The sequence below is a fragment of the Callionymus lyra genome, chromosome 3, assembly GCF_982586985.1.
Source record: "Callionymus lyra chromosome 3, fCalLyr1.hap1.1, whole genome shotgun sequence".
NCBI classification, from domain to species: Eukaryota; Metazoa; Chordata; class Actinopteri; order Syngnathiformes; family Callionymidae; genus Callionymus; species Callionymus lyra.
In genome coordinates this window covers 28,873,465-28,889,362 of record NC_141820.1, presented here as the reverse complement: position 1 = coordinate 28,889,362, position 15,898 = coordinate 28,873,465, and the positions used below count along the sequence as shown (strand labels likewise).

General features: G+C 37.8%; 1 protein-coding gene across 1 annotated transcript in view; it reads right to left on the bottom strand.

Moving 5' to 3' along the window:
- Nucleotides 1–6,607: 6,607 nt before the first annotated feature.
- The window catches only part of LOC148084327 (neurexophilin-1-like), a 28,279-nt gene continuing 18,988 nt past the window's right edge, over nt 6,608–15,898 (bottom strand). Inside the window, exon 2 of the mRNA XM_087785895.1 lies at nt 6,608–9,425. Within this exon, the coding sequence (XP_087642021.1) occupies nt 8,670–9,425 (756 nt within the window). The 3' untranslated portion in view covers nt 6,608–8,669. The remainder of the gene's footprint in view (nt 9,426–15,898) is intronic.

The following is a 15,898-nucleotide window of genomic DNA, read 5'->3' as shown; positions in this document are numbered from 1 at the left end:
CAAAGATGCAGTAAGTCCGTGACCATGTTTTGAACTTATTACTTTATTAGGACTCCTGCCTGAAATCTCAGCGAACTGGAGGTTATGAGACGGGAGTCTAATATGACTCCTCCTCCAGCCAGCTGTATTCAAACTTGCTTTGTTTATACAACGAGTCCTTTGGAGGGGGAGACTTCAGGGATTGATGACGCGTGGTGACGAACCTTGAAGTTTCTCCAATCACAGCAGTTAAAGAGACACTGTTTTCTAATGTAAATATTTCAATGAAGAGACAGTTTTAAACAAACAGACACATACTGATGAGTACAACAGAGTCCAAGATCAAGTTAAGATACACTTAAATCAACGCATTAGTTGAACTTAAAGAGTGAACATCCAAGACTCCCTAAAAATCAATGCCGTTGGATTTTCCAGTGGTGCAGTATAAGAAGAGTAAGAGAGTTTAGGCCAGTTCAACAAAAGCCTGAGCAGGATGAACGTTCCTGTGGATCTTGGTGGGGGAACTTGAACAAGTTGACCTGGACCAGATGGCTGGTGGGTATTATACACAGTGTGAGTTCTCACTGCTGACATTCTTCCTGACATTTCTTGTCTGAGGGTCCAGGGTCTGGCTATTAATGTGGTGGCCCTGGAGAGCCAGAATTTGTGTCCACATGTTCTAGAGCAGGGGTCGGCAACCCCCTGGCTCCGGAGCCACATGTGGCTCTTTCAGCCTCTGATGCGGCTCACTGAGGTTTTTGAAAATAACAATTGGTATTAATTTGGGTATTTTATTAAAATGTTTCGTTGCGTTTTTTTGAATGATGCATGAAAAAAGAGCAGCTCTCTCCTTCAGTTTACCTTTTATTTAACAAAAACTGTACCTCAAAAGACGTAACTTCACTGATATAAGAACAAAAGAACAACATTAGTTCTTCACGATCATCAGCGCAGAACTCTAAACCTCGCCCCCCCCTCCCTCACCTGTCTCACTTATAAAGGAACAGTAACACGCAAAATAACGAGCGTTATAGTATTTTACTTCAGTTTGTTGTTGCAAATTTCTGCAGACCTAAAAAAATAAAAACCTGGTAAAATTTCTGTCTGCCTACAAAGAAAATAGTTCAGTCAGTTTCAAACGTGTAAATTATTATAAATTAAGTTTGATAGCAAATCATTCATTTTGAATGTCCTTTTATTTTGTGTTCTGCATTTTTGAAATATAAATAATGATAATGATATAAATATAATGTTGTATATTAAGCACATAGTGCTTTACATAAAATAGTTAAAAACAAGTATCAGGAAAAACTGCATTAAATATACAGTACAATACATTTTTATGATAATTATCAAAACTTAAAGTGATTAAAGTGATAGTTCACTCAACATCCAAATGGGTTAGGATTATTTTCTGAATAATTGTAGTATTTTTAATTAAAAAAGTTTTTTTTTAAAGTTATAGAGAAAAATGTTTGTCCATGTTAATGTAGCGCTGAGCTCAGTTGTCTTCAACTTCGTCCAAAAAGACACTTAAAATCATCCAAATACCTCCATCCTACTCGCCTGTAACGAAGACAAAGACAACTGAGCTGCAGTTCCAAAAATGAACATACATTTGTGGTTATAACTCTAAAAAGAACAGATTACTCTGAAAATAATCACAACTCTTATTCGATGTGAGGGTGAATAGAAAATTAGTCAGATTTGTTTATATACAGCACAAACGCAAACAAAGAAAGTGAGCATTATATGAAATTATTTTTAAATTGAAATTTCTAAAGGGTTTTGTGGCTCCCAGTGTCTTCTTTTCTGTAGAAAACAGGTCCAAATGGCTCTTTGAGTTGTACGGGTTGCCGACCCCTGTTCTAGAGTGAATCTTTAAACCTTGAACCGTCTCTAGAATGTGAAGTTATTACTCCTGGCTCCCTGACCCTTTTTCCCATCTTTAATACATATTTATATTTTCTTTATCATTATTTTCTTCATGGTTGAGTGGACATAGGTTTTTCAGAAAGACAAGAAGTCCATGAGATGAACCCAAAAAAAAATCTAGTGGTCTCTCTCAAGTTGAAAAAGTTTCAAAGAGGCAGCCTATTCTGTGAAATCACTCTCAGGAGCAGAAAGGAGAGCTGGAGGTGTTAATTTCATGGGTTAGGTCTTAAACTGAGCTCTGCAATTTTCTCCCTGAGTAGATTAGAGGGAGGCCTCACTGGCCTCAGGTGAGGCGGCGCCTCTTCCCCCTCTGACTCATCACCCTCATCTTTCCTCCTGCCTTTGACCCCAACTAACCCTTGCTGGTTTGTTCCACGCCACCAAAAACTGTTTACTGGGTGAAATAGTAGATTTGTGTGTGAGGCGCTCCGATCATTTTTTCTTCCACAGCAAACTTTGACCTTCCACGGATGCCATATTGATATTATTCAATTCAATAAGTGCATTTATGTAAGTTTAATTACTATACACATTATTATCACCTGCTGCATTTTTGTTTCTAAAGAAGAACTCATTCTAGTTCAGGCAATTCAATTAACTAAGCAGACCAGTTAATTATCCCTCTGTACATAACGCTCCATTCGAACTACCCGGCAGGGATCGGCTCCAACAATATGTGATGTCAAGCCTCATTGTTCGGTGTTTTAAGCTCCTGCCGCCTAATCTACTCTTTCATCTTCATTTGAAATGTTTCACTTTTGAATTGATTGTTTCCATTGTAGGACTGCACACAAACAGACTAATGCTTTGGAGTCAAATAAAGAAGACCAGTTTCAAAACTGAGAAATATGAAAATTGCTGGATTATTACTGAAGCTAAAACTATAGTGACAACTTTATCAAAAGAGAAAAAATGCATTAAAAAGACTGTAAAGACTCCCTCAACCTTAACCCTTGTGTTATCTCAGGGTCAAGGTGACCCTGTGGCCCAAGGTTGTTTTGCGGGTCACTTTGACCCTGTGATAACACAAGGGTTAAGGTTGAGGGAGTCTTTAGAGTCTTTTTAATGCATTTTTTCCTCGTTTAATAAAATTATCACTATAGTTTAAGCTTCAGTAATAACCCCAGACTCCAGCAACAAAGATTGTAAGATTGTTGATGCATCTCAGGAGGAAAATGTCCCGGGGTAACCTCAGACTCACAGCAACAGCAGCAAATTCAAGCAGAGCCTCCCATTCCTCCGACTCACATGGAAAGCAAGTTTCTGTCCGGAGATTGACGAAGCGTGCAGTCTCATGTACAGCCTTGCCGACCTTTGATTCTGATATTTTTTCGTGTTAAGGTAAGAACATGTAAAACGTTATTGACACAAGCATTGTTTGTGAATGTCCCGCTGATTCGAGCAGCCACCCACAAGAAAGAAAATGAATCAATCAAAACAGCTGATTTCAAAGTCAGGGCTGCCAGGTCTCACACTTTGAGTTTGACAGTCACACAATTCGTCCCATTCTCACACCACACTTGACATTCCTCATGCTTATAATTAATTTAATACTTTATGTATAGTTTTTCATGATAATACACGTTGGTCCTTTTTTAGTAAATCCAGCCAGTCACGGAAGACACCATCCAATATTAACCAGAAGCAAGATATCTTTCATCACAGCACCACTACACACACACATATAGACAACAGTGCGTCATTATAACCTCACAACAGCGCTGACATTCTACTGCTGTCAAGCTATCGGTATTTCTGGGTTCTTCTGTCATGAGCCACACTTAAATCTGCAGGGGTTTTTCTCAACCTCATGGTTAATTCCCTAAACACCATTCAAATGAAGGAAATAAATGTTTGGCTTTTCAAATTAAGAGCATTGGAAGTGTCTGCCTTGTAATCCTTTAGTATCACTGTCGTACTCAAGTGTGTCTACAATCCACCTTTGTTAATCTCACCCAGTTAATAGGCCTCAGATCATTTTAAAGATTTAAAATAAGAACATTTCGTAACATTTGAAGGTAGAGTTTAAGAGAAATTGATCAATAAAAAAATTAAATCTCAGTTGTTTATATACAGTATGTAATTGTTTAGGATGTTATGTTTACGCTGCTATGAATCAATAATTATCCCAAGATAGGATCTATTACTGCCATAGATCTCTCCTAGAGCATGTAGATAATTAACCCCAAAAATATCATACAATTCAATACAGACTTTTAGAGAAATTATGAATTAAATCATCATATATCAGTCATATCTTATGACATTTTCAAAGATGGCAGGTTTATGCTATGGCTGGCATGGAGGTGATGACATCAGTCTTATGAAATCATCATGACACAAAGATTTCACTCTAGTGATTCTCTAAACTTGACAGTAATTTCATGCGATCTAACATGCATTTATTTCACAACCAATAGATCACCTCGAGGATCTTATCAACATGATATGACGTGGATAACAAATAATTTTTAGCGGCGAGGTGAGGAAACAGCCCCGTTCTTTGTGTAAGTCATGAGATGAATTTGCACTACAGTATATATTTATATTTGCGAGGTGGCAAAAATAACTCTTGGTTCTACTCACGGGGTTAGCATTGTCAGGCTCGTATGATTGACTGACTTTATGAGAGGGCTCAACAAGTGTGCCAATGTGTCCACAGTCATGCGTTTATCTCATTTGTTACCTTTGGTCATCCAAAGTACACAGTATTGTTGTCCAATTTTTTTCTTTTTTTTGGGTCATTCTAAGCAACATAACACATTTTTCAGGTGTGTGTTACTTTTCAGGATAGTGCAACTTTCTTGGCGATGTTGTTATTATTGTTTAAAAAAAAACATTTTCTTCCGATTTTTACATATCTCCCAGAATCCATGGAGCGGGCCTGGATCAAACGGCTTGATTACACATTCAAAATGGGTTCTAAGTCAATTGTGTTCAGGTCTGTTGCACAAGATTGAAATGGTCTTAGGCCCGATTCATTAAAACTAAACTTTCCTGCCAATAACTCAATTAATTCATTAACAAACAGGTTCAACAAAGCTGATCCAATTGCATTAGGACGACGAGGGAAGGTGCATTAAAATGCAAATGTGAAACTGTTAATTATTATTTTTTTAAACTAAAAATCCCCTGCAGTCACTTGTATTTAAAAATGGATGGAAGAATGTCCCCGAGGCACACGCAGTGCTTTTCTCATTCCACTTTGATTACAAGCAGAAAATGTGTTCTGGGAAAGAGTGGTTTTGCGGAAAAAAGTGGACTTTGTACAATCACGACGTTTTATTGTGATGATGTGATCCAGACAACAAAGCTTGTACACTGGCCGTAGGTATTTGAGTAATGACTTGAACATGTGGAGTCTCAACAACCGTGTACAAGAAAGCCAAGTTTTGTCACCTAATTCAGTCGCCCACGGGTTTCATCTTCGTTTTTTATTTTCCTCCCTGGCAGGTTGTGTTGCAGCAGAGCCCAGGCGGTGTTCTCCAGTCCTGTTGCTTCTGACACCAGCTATATTGGATGTGAGGCTCCTATAGGAAGGACTCGTCACACAGCTCAAGTTCCAATGCTATGGTGTTTGATAGTGGTGGCTGCTTCTAACATATGAGGAATTATCTTTCTTCTTGCCTCCTGTGCTGAGTCCTCTCTGTGATTTCCAATTGGTAAAGAAACTTTTGTCGGTTGAATGCACTTGACTTGAATAAGCAAGTCCAACATCTATGCTCGTCAAGAGTTATTATTAATGTGTGTCACAGTTCTTTGACATGTTGTCATGACTTGATGGTTTTATTTCGGGTAGTGATGGTCTGATGAAGCTTCATGAAACAGTGTCTTGTTGTTTAGAGGTCAGTAGGTGGCGCCATCAGTTTAAACACGATGTGATGTTTCATTAGAACAGTTGTTCATAACAAAGGAAAATATTGCAGAGACCGCCATCTAGTGGACTCTGAAAATAATGACACTGCTTCATGAAGCTTCATCAGACCAACACTAATTTTGCGAAGCTCAATACTCTACTTTGCTACTATCTCATTCACAAGTTTGTTTTGGCCCCTGGTATACCTGTGCTTTTGTTTTACCTTTACTTTTTATTTTGTACCTTTGCAGTTTCTAGCATAAACTGAACATTTGCTTTTGTTCATTTTATGAACTGCTTATTCTAGAAAATCCAGGACACTTTATTTTGTCTTGTGAGAAAGGTTTCTCTGCATTTTTAAGGGGCTCTATTTGTACATGAACAGGTACGTAGACACACTAGGGCTTGCCTTTAACACCTACACCGATTAACCATTGTGTTGTGCTGCATATGTTTTTATGGACGCCAGGGAGGTCCTTCACCTTGACCAAGAGACAACACAAGGGATACCTCAAGCACATTTAATTTTAGGCCTTCGGGTCCCTTGACCCAGAGACAACAAAGGGGTTGCAAAAAAGTGGGCGTGAGAAGTCTTCCAAACTTCGGTGTTTCAACCTTAAGAATTAACCGGCAGAATTGACTTCAAAGTAGCGGCGACCAGTTATTTTGAAAAATGTTATATCAATGACTCTTCGAGACAAAATATAAGCCTTTATAATTAGTGTTGAAATGTCAGTGAGACAGAGAGTTTCAAAGTTCATTTTGTTTATTGAATAGAACAGGAGAGATCAAAACAATACAATATTATATTTTCTTTTTCATCCCCTGGGAAAAAATACAAACACAACCTTGAAGTCTGATTAACAAGTAACATATTTCATATTTATTTTTCTTAAGTGGGATTCTGATCAGAAAATAATGTGTGAGTTGATCAACTTTTAAATGTTATGTCATTTGAGAATTTAATATTTTAAACAGATGGCAAATTTCTCTTTTGTTCGAAGACATTAACTTGCATCAAAATGAAAAAGAAAAGTCACAAAAACATCTTTTAAATGTATATATACATTTTAATCTAGAGCCCCATCGTTATGAAAATGCATTTATTACTGTTTCACAGTTTCTGTACAGTTTTCTGTTTTCATGATCACATGTCAAGGGTTGTCTTCATTTGAGTTACTCGGAACAAGCATTTAGGGCATACACAGCACAGTCAGAAAGAAACAATACACAATATCATCAGTCACACAAATTAGGCTAAACATACCGAACTCAACATATTATGTTTTGTGTATTGATAAACACGCCTCTTTCCACCACTTCAGTGGAGATATTATTACCGTAGGAGTGTGTTTCTCTTACACAGAGGAGAAAAACATAATCCTATCAATAACTTTTCCATATCCATCTCCTATCAAGAACTTCACCAGTATACATAAAACAGAGGAATACAAGAAAAAAACAAAATTGTTTAAAGCAGCAATATGTGTGTTTGAAAATATTGTTTCTGGCTCCCCCCAGTGTCACAGCAGTGTAACTTTTTTGTGAACGCATGCGCAATGCTATGTTTTTTACCAGGGAACCAGATTTGGATGAAAATGTAGCGTAGAACACGATCTGGGAAACCAGCCACAATTTTATGAAAAAGAAATAGGAAAGTTATTCATCGTGTCTGTACCATCTAGAGGTTAAAATCAAGATAACTATTAAGACGTTCCAGGGACATTTTTGGCCAGCAAGTCTGTTTAGGGGAAACATGTTTCTGTCCAGCATCGTAATAAAAAAGTTTGTCTTGCAAAAAGGTGGTTCTTTTTGGAAGCTCCCAGTTTATCACAGTTTAAATTATTGTGTCATGTTTCAACTAACTGTACATCGTAGAAGATAAATGTCCTGATGTTTGGAGTAAACGTACACAGACTCCATTATTTTCCTCTACATGTTTCCTAAAATCAATGCTTTAATATTTGAAGAGACATGACATTCTTGGCTTTATAAATAAAATGTTTTTAAATGAAACACACATGCAAACAAATTGATCACTGATGATTTTCCAAAACGTTTATACACTGATCTGTTTTTGTCCAAATCAGTTTGCCAAAAAAAATAGTGATGGGTTGATGAAGCTTCATGAAACAGTGTCATGTTGTTTAGAGGTCAGTAGGTGGCGCCATCAGTTTAAAAATAATGTGATGTTTTATTTGACAACTTGTTCAAAACAAAGTAAAATAGTGCAGACACCGCCATCTAGTGGACTCTGACAATAATGACACTGCTTCATGAAGCTTCATCAGACCATCACTAATAAAAACATGGCCATTGCACATGTGTTCCTGGATCGTGTACTAACTTAGACTCTCTCTACCTTGGTGTTTTTAAATGTTTTTATTGTAGGTGATGTTTTTATGTTCTTATTTAGCACTTTTGTCAACTGTTGTTGTTTTAAAGTGTAAATAAAGTTGGGTTGAGTATCAGTATAGGGTTTTATCCTGTTGGTAACTGGTACATTTTCCACGTAAGAATACACTGTCTGTGACCGTCTGCTCTAAAACAGTTTGGTGGTCACATGACGCTCACCAACTCTCCAGACGGGTCTTCCAGACGTAGTTACGTAGTGAATATTGTGTTGTTAAAACAAATGCTAGAGAGTTCTACTCATGACAACAATAAAATATCATTACAGAAAATGTGAAAAAAAAATGTGTTTCGTAGTGCTGCTTTAACACATCAAAATAAATCAGTCAAAACTGGTTAACCATACATTCAACTGAAAGTAAGGCGTCACTTGTTTACTATTAGGTACAAATCCATTTTGAGGGCAAAGGTGGGACTTCTATGTGTTGCATGTGGATTGCTCGTGGTGTTCTCCACATGCCGGTGTAAGTGGTTCTGCACCAGAACTTCAGCCGGATGGGAAGTAGGGAGTGTCGCTGTGGTAGTTGTAGTCCGGACACACTTTCTGCACCAGTTTGTAGTCAGTGCTGTAAAAGGAGATAAAGATGCAGATGACTTTGAAAGGTTTGGAGCAGAGCCAGGAGACGTGGCTCTGAGTCTGCTCCTGGTAGCACGTCTTCGACGGGTCAAAGTTGCAGAGCGTGTTCTTGGCACCCTTCTCCACCTTCTCGTACTCAATGCGGCAGTTGAACGACTTTGAATCCTTGGCGTCGATAAGCGATTGCTGAGCTGCCACGTCGAACTCCACGACCTTAGTGGGCGGAACCAGGCTGACCGAGACGTTCCCCTGACCGGTGGAGTTGTGGCGGAAGTAGACGCTGAAGGTTCCGTTGCCGTGATCCACGATCTTTCCGGTGATCAGCAGGTTGAGTTTGACCGTCTTGATGTTGGAGTGGAAGTCCCCCCAGCCAAACATCTTCTTGAACTTACCCGTCTTCACCATGGGCCGTCGCTTGGTTCTTGGCCTGGAGTCCTGCATGTCCGTGGAGTTCTTCAGCCAGTCCCACAGCTCCTTCTCAGAATAAGGGTCCGGGGTGTCATAGCGAAGATCCAGGGCTGTGGTGTTCTCTTTTTCCTGCAAAGTCTGTGATAGGAGCCTGCTGATGGATTTGTCCTTGGCGCCTTGAGTCCATGCGTCTTTTACTGTGGATTTGGGGCTTTCATACCTCACGATGCTAGATTTCGAAGCATGGACCAGTTTTACCTGAGACGGACAGAAGAGAAAAATCATTAAACAGAGTTTGGGCAATCATTGCTTAAAATACACTCCAATGCACAGGACATGTCTATTAACAGTGTCAAGAAATATAAAATATTATGGTTTGCCATGTTCAATAATTTCCGGAAAATCAGCTGAAATCTCCAGCATAGACTTCGTCAAAACATCTAAGAATCTAGAGCGAGGGGTTGTTTCCCCTCTACTGTGCCTGCTGTGGTTCGGGGAAAAAAGTGGTAACACTTGAGAATGGGGACAACATATTAACTATTAATAAGCTTCTTATTTCTATGTGTATTAACGGCAAATTAGTCACGTATTAACCATCATAAAATACTGACTCCCGCTTTGTTTATTGTAACTATAATCTACCCTTAATTAAGCAAGATATAATAGGAGTTCACTCTGAGCAAAACCTTAATAACTGAATAATCACAGTAAATAAAGAAGAAATAAGGGAATAACGTTGATGACAACTAGCTTCTCTATTCTTCCCCCTTATTTGCTGCAAGTATCATGAGAGAAGTTATTCACTGTTCATAATATTGTCTCCATATATGTACAGGTATTAGTATCATCCTAATAACTCAAAAATAAGTCTTTGAAATTTTAAATATGTTCCCTATTATAAAGTGGCCACATATTCACATTTAATTCACAACCATTTGACAGATATATCTTAAAAATGTTTAACCTTTTAGGCTTTTTCTACTGACGAGCATTATTATACATTTTCAAAATAACAAGTACTTGTTTTTTAAGTAATGCCATTAATTCTAGTATGTATTTGCTTTTCTTTCTTCAGAAAGACATAGTAGTATTTATAGTGAATTACTTCTCTCATGGTACACACACCTAATAAGGGCTCAATACAGAGAAGCTAGATTATCTTAGTTCATCTTCAATTACTTCTTTATTTACTGTTAATTATCAATAATTGGGGAGTTTTTAAGCTTGAACTCATTAATATCAGGCTATTAAGGGTAGAATAATGATACGATAAACAATGTGGGAATGAGTACTTTTTAATGTTTAATAAGTGGCTAAATTGCTGTTAATACACATATAAATCAAGAGCTTGTTGATAGTCAACATGTATTCCCCATTTTAAAGTGTGAAATGTTTGTTTGCTTTACAAAATCAGATCAACTCACTCTAATTAAAGATTGTGTTGATTCTCTAAAAAAGATTTTATTGTGGCTGATGGTGGGAAACCCAGTGACGGTGAAATGTTTTGAGCATCTTTGATACTAAAGAAGAAGCTAAATGACTAGACTGAGACCCAACTTATTTCAAAGCTCCAAATCTTTTTGAACTGACACCAAAGCTGCCTCTGGACTGATTATTGCTATTGGCATCATTTTGGACTTGAAGCCGGACGCTTTGAAGCTCCTACAATGATGCGTCTGATCTATGGATTTCTAGCAGAAAGAGGTCGAGGAGATAATGTACAGAGGAAGACGATAATTTGGTTGAGTCAATTTGTTCATCTCGCCCTCATTATCGAAAACAAACAGAGAAATGCAGACTTTAATTCGAAGTGGATTCATCTGGTTAATGAAGAAAGTAGAGATGCTGCATGTGTGCTTTACTTTAACACACGTCTTTTCCTTACAACAGCAACACAAACACAAACTGGTCCACCATGGCCAGCCATCCACCATCAAATAACGTTCTTGTTCATTACTTCACAGTGTCCCCTGGCCTCCTCAGACATCTGAACCATGTATGATGGATATTAGATCTCTCAATATTCATATGATGTTGATGTTTATTTCTGACCTTTACCATGACGACCTATTCCTTATGCTAGCAGGCATCGATTCTAATGAAACGCTAGTGTTGTTCTCAACTTGCATTGATATGTGATTGATACTAGCATGATAGGATCAATCGCCTCAGTGCAATGATTTCTGAAAATCACTTGACAAAATCAATATTGGATTAAGTGCAATTCTTACCATGGATAATTAGCATATTTTCTAAACCTTTTTGATTGTTTATTTTTTGCATTATTTTATTCGAAAGAAAGAACATTACCTTGTGATAAACAAAAGTAAAATCTATTACTTCCTGCAGAACAAAACTGTCGCCTCACACCAGAGCAGCGACTCTTGTGCTTCATAGAAATATTAACTTCTTCATCTCCTGTTTTGTACATCTTAGCAGGAAAAGATGACAACAATAGATCCTCCACTGTAATCCTCCTTTTTCTAAATCCAATTGATCTAATATCTTTGACTGCCTCCACTCATCTCTCCTGAAATGTCAGTATGATACAACAAGTACGCACACGTTATTGATGGTAATCTAGATGGGAGGGTAGGAAACAGATTTTTGACTCACTATACTGTCTAATAATACATGTTTTTAAACTACAAACACACAGATTTATCGGAGTAGTCTATTTCACACCATCACCAGACCGGAGAGGTTGCATTAGCGAAAAAATGCAACAGGTTCATTTATTACATTTTGTTGCACTGCAAGTATAATCACTACCACAGACTAAAAAGAGTAGAAAAAACTGAGAGAGAAATCTACAGTTTAGGTTGAGTTTTGTTTTAGTTTTAACGACTCACACAACAGAGACTACTAGTTACAGAAGCTAGTTACTTAAAGCTAGCTCCAATGGCCCATCAATGTCACTCCATAAACCACAATATTTTGTTGTATATTCTAGCTTTTGAATATTTAACTCTTGACTCTAATTCTTCTCTTTAACAGAAATATATTTAAACAGGGTTTGTGTATTTCATAACAGTGTTGTCAATTACTTTAATTTAGTTGGATTTTTTAAAACTCTTAATGTTAGTTGCTAACAAGCAAAGTTGGAATCTGCCGACTTTTCCAACAACCATTGCCTCTTTTTTAACCATTGATCTTTAGATAAATGTGAAAAGTTGTGACACCTTTAATAAATACAGCCCTGGCTTAGAAGAGAACAGCACATCTGGTGTACCTGGCACCCGCCTGACTACAAAACTGACGACCAGTTGGTCGCCTTTAGGCATCAACACTGCTCTCTCTGGGCTGTCCAGTGATGTTCTTGCACATTATACATTTGCTTGCACACTCTGGCTACGGTAGGTTCTATTTTCACGTTGAAAAAAAAATATATATATGAAAACCCGGGATAATAGCATGTGAATAACCGACCCAACCAACGCATTCTTTTATAATAAGCCAAACTTTTATTTTGGTTTGGTCTTTTATCTGGCACTAAATGTTCATTCATAAGGTAGTTTGTATTTCCCGTCTATCTACTTAGATGACTTATAGCATCTAAAGTAATGTATTTTACAGTAGCGGTCAGAACACACCTGGGTTCAACCCCGTCACTTACAGACAGACGCCAAGAATACTTTTCCAGATCTGCTTCACTGGCCAGAGATAAGAGTAAGTCTCCGCAGAGGTGATAAGTTGACGTGTGCAAGGTTGGGATTTTCCACCGAGGTGGCCACACGTCTGCTTTTAGTGCTTATGAAGACATTTGACTCGATGGATTATAAAAGAAAATCCAGTTTACTGGCTTTTCTACTAAATGGGATTACTGAGATTCTATATCACTGCTGCTTCTTCCCCGGACAGGATGTGTTGTTGCTTGTTGATAACAACCATTCATGCATTCACTCACAACCACAATTTTGTGGGGGTATTACCATGATATTACCATGCTATTACCATGATGTTAAAGTGTTTGTAGGAGTAGTAGTTTGTAGTAGTATATATATTATTTTTTTCAATTTGAGACAGACTAAAAACAGAGAAAAGCACCACTGATGAAATATCTCCTTGACTTGTGAAACTTAAATTGTATGCCAGGAAATCATGGCAACACACTCCAATATAAGCTCATTTTAACTGTGAAACATGGTTGATGGAGAATCATGGTTCTGGGCATTGGATGGATATTGCTAAACTACTGCAGTTTTGTGAAAAAAAAATACTCCTGACTTTTCTGCAGTTCTGGTAACTAAAAAAAACATTTGGTTTAGGTTTTAAAGCAATATTTTTTAAGCTATATAGATGATGCCCTTTTAAAAATGATGTACATTTTTTTTCCAAGACGTCAAGCAGGAGATTATATAGCAAAGAGCGCCAACTAGTGGGCCCTGAGAATAAAGAAACTGCTTCAAAAAGATCGAACAAGTTCCATAAACCAGTCACTAGTTATTGATTCTAAATGGTAGATTATTAAATCCTAAGGTTCACATACTTCTTCCATTCTGCACTATTTTTACATGTTGTGTTCAAAAAGAATAATTGAATGTATAGGTTAGTTAGTTGGGAAAACACTTTGACCAATTCATGCAGCAATCCAGCGGATCCAGATGGGTTTCACTTATGTGGACAAAGAACCAATGAATTAGTTAATTCTGCTTTAATATCTATAAATTAGAAAATGTCACCTGATCATGTTCATTTTCCAAATCCCCAAACAGCTTTGGACAGATGGCCAACTAGCCGGCAGAAAAAGACGCGACATGAACCCGTCTGCCACCTGGCATAGCCTGGATGCCAAATCAGCTTCTGGACTTAAGGAACGCTTGAGAAGTCGACGGGAGTCAAATTCTTATGAAGTCAAGAAAAAAAAACACATTTGACTTACAGATATTTGCTGCTCAAACTTTCTTGAATTAACTTTTGGATGCAAATAGTTCAAACATGAATGTAACTTTGTGTTTTATTTACTAATAAATATTGACATTAACAATAATTACTGTACAAACAAACTCAAGGTCAGATTCTACCACATACTCAGGTAAGTTAGTCGTTTATCAGGTGTATTGAGACACTTTTGAACTGTAAGTTGACCTGACCAGGCGACAACTATCGCTTCACCTCATCATGTATTGGCCGTCATGTTTCAGTTTTAAGCATATATCAGCCAACAAACGTAAAAGCCCTTTTAGCCCCCCCACAAAATTGGTGGCCAAATTTTTAGTACACTTAAATTAAAATATCAGGGCAGAAGAAGCACAAATGTGTTGTACTACAAAAAAATAATTTACTACACAATAATAGCTCTTTGGCTCGGTTGTTGTGAAAATGTTGCTTTCAGAAAGTAAAAGTTGGAAGACCTAATCCAGGAACAACTTCACTATTACACTTTTTAAAGGTAGTGTCGTGGCTCAGACGGTAGAGTGGTTGACTCGTGGTCTGAGAAGTTGCGGGTTCAATCCCAGGCGCTGTGTCCCTGAGCAAGACACTTTACCCTGATTGCTCCTGATGGTTCAGCTGGCGCGCTGCATCGCAGCCTACTGCCACCAGTTTGTGACTGTGTGTATGAATGGGTGAATGCGTAGCTCATTGTAAAGCGCTTTTGGTGCTGAATATGCAAAGAAAAGCGCTTTATAAGTAAGAACCATGTACTATTCACCACTTAAAAGAAGCAAAACTTTATATGTATGTTTCCTTCTATGAATGTTAAATATGGGGGATTTACACCCAATTTTGGTGTTAGAAGAAAATAAATAGAACATGTCAAAAATCAATCAGTTGTCAGCTTTTTAAGTTTCCTTGTTTTAGTTTGTTGTGTCGGTTTGTTATGTCTACTGTACACAGCTAAATGTTAATCTATCCGGGAGTTTCATTCCTTTGTTTTGATTTTTTCCGGTTCACATTTTAATGTAAGCGACTCCCCCTGTTCTTCCTTTTTATTGTGCGTTTGTATTTGTTTGTTTTTTTGTGGCCAATGTTGGTGTAAACAATGCGTAATTGATCACACGTGGCTGCCGTAATTATGACACAGAAACATTAAACAAAGCGACTAAATCATCTAAAAACAAGTTGAAAACGAAATAAACAAAAACCCTGTTAATAAAATATCAAATGCACTTAAGGGACGTCAGAACAGATTACATTTTAAGCTGCATCATTAATTAAAGAAGGAGAAAATCATTATGGAAGCCCAGGAAGTCTCACTTTCATGAAGGTTATATAATATTGATAGCGTTAAAGAGGTTCTACGCACCGCTATTAGAATTCTGTTAATACCATCCCTCCTAATTATGCACTGGCTTTCTGATATTAGCAATTTTTGCTCCTGGAGTTTAACAGCGAAGTAAGAGGATTTGCAGATATGATTAATAGATATTCGTCTTAAGGCGCCCAAAAACAATCATCTTTACTTCGTCATGACTCGCCTCATGTAGGAGCAACATGGGTTGGTAAAAACTTGGAAGGGTTATCCACCTGTCCTGGTGTTCTGGACGCTCACGCTCGCCCTTGGACCGAGTAAACACTGAATTAATGATAAACAAAGCCAAAGCCTATTCTTTGCCTCTCGGTGAGTTCATTCTCTCCCCACTTTAGATCCTCTCAACTAATTTTCCGAGTCACACTTAATGAGATTTTCCGTTGGTAAAGTAAGTGGAGCTATAACTCCCACAGCACATGCTACCGCCACCGTTCCCACCGTCGCCTCAAATGCTTTTAAGCAAACAACCTCTTCACTC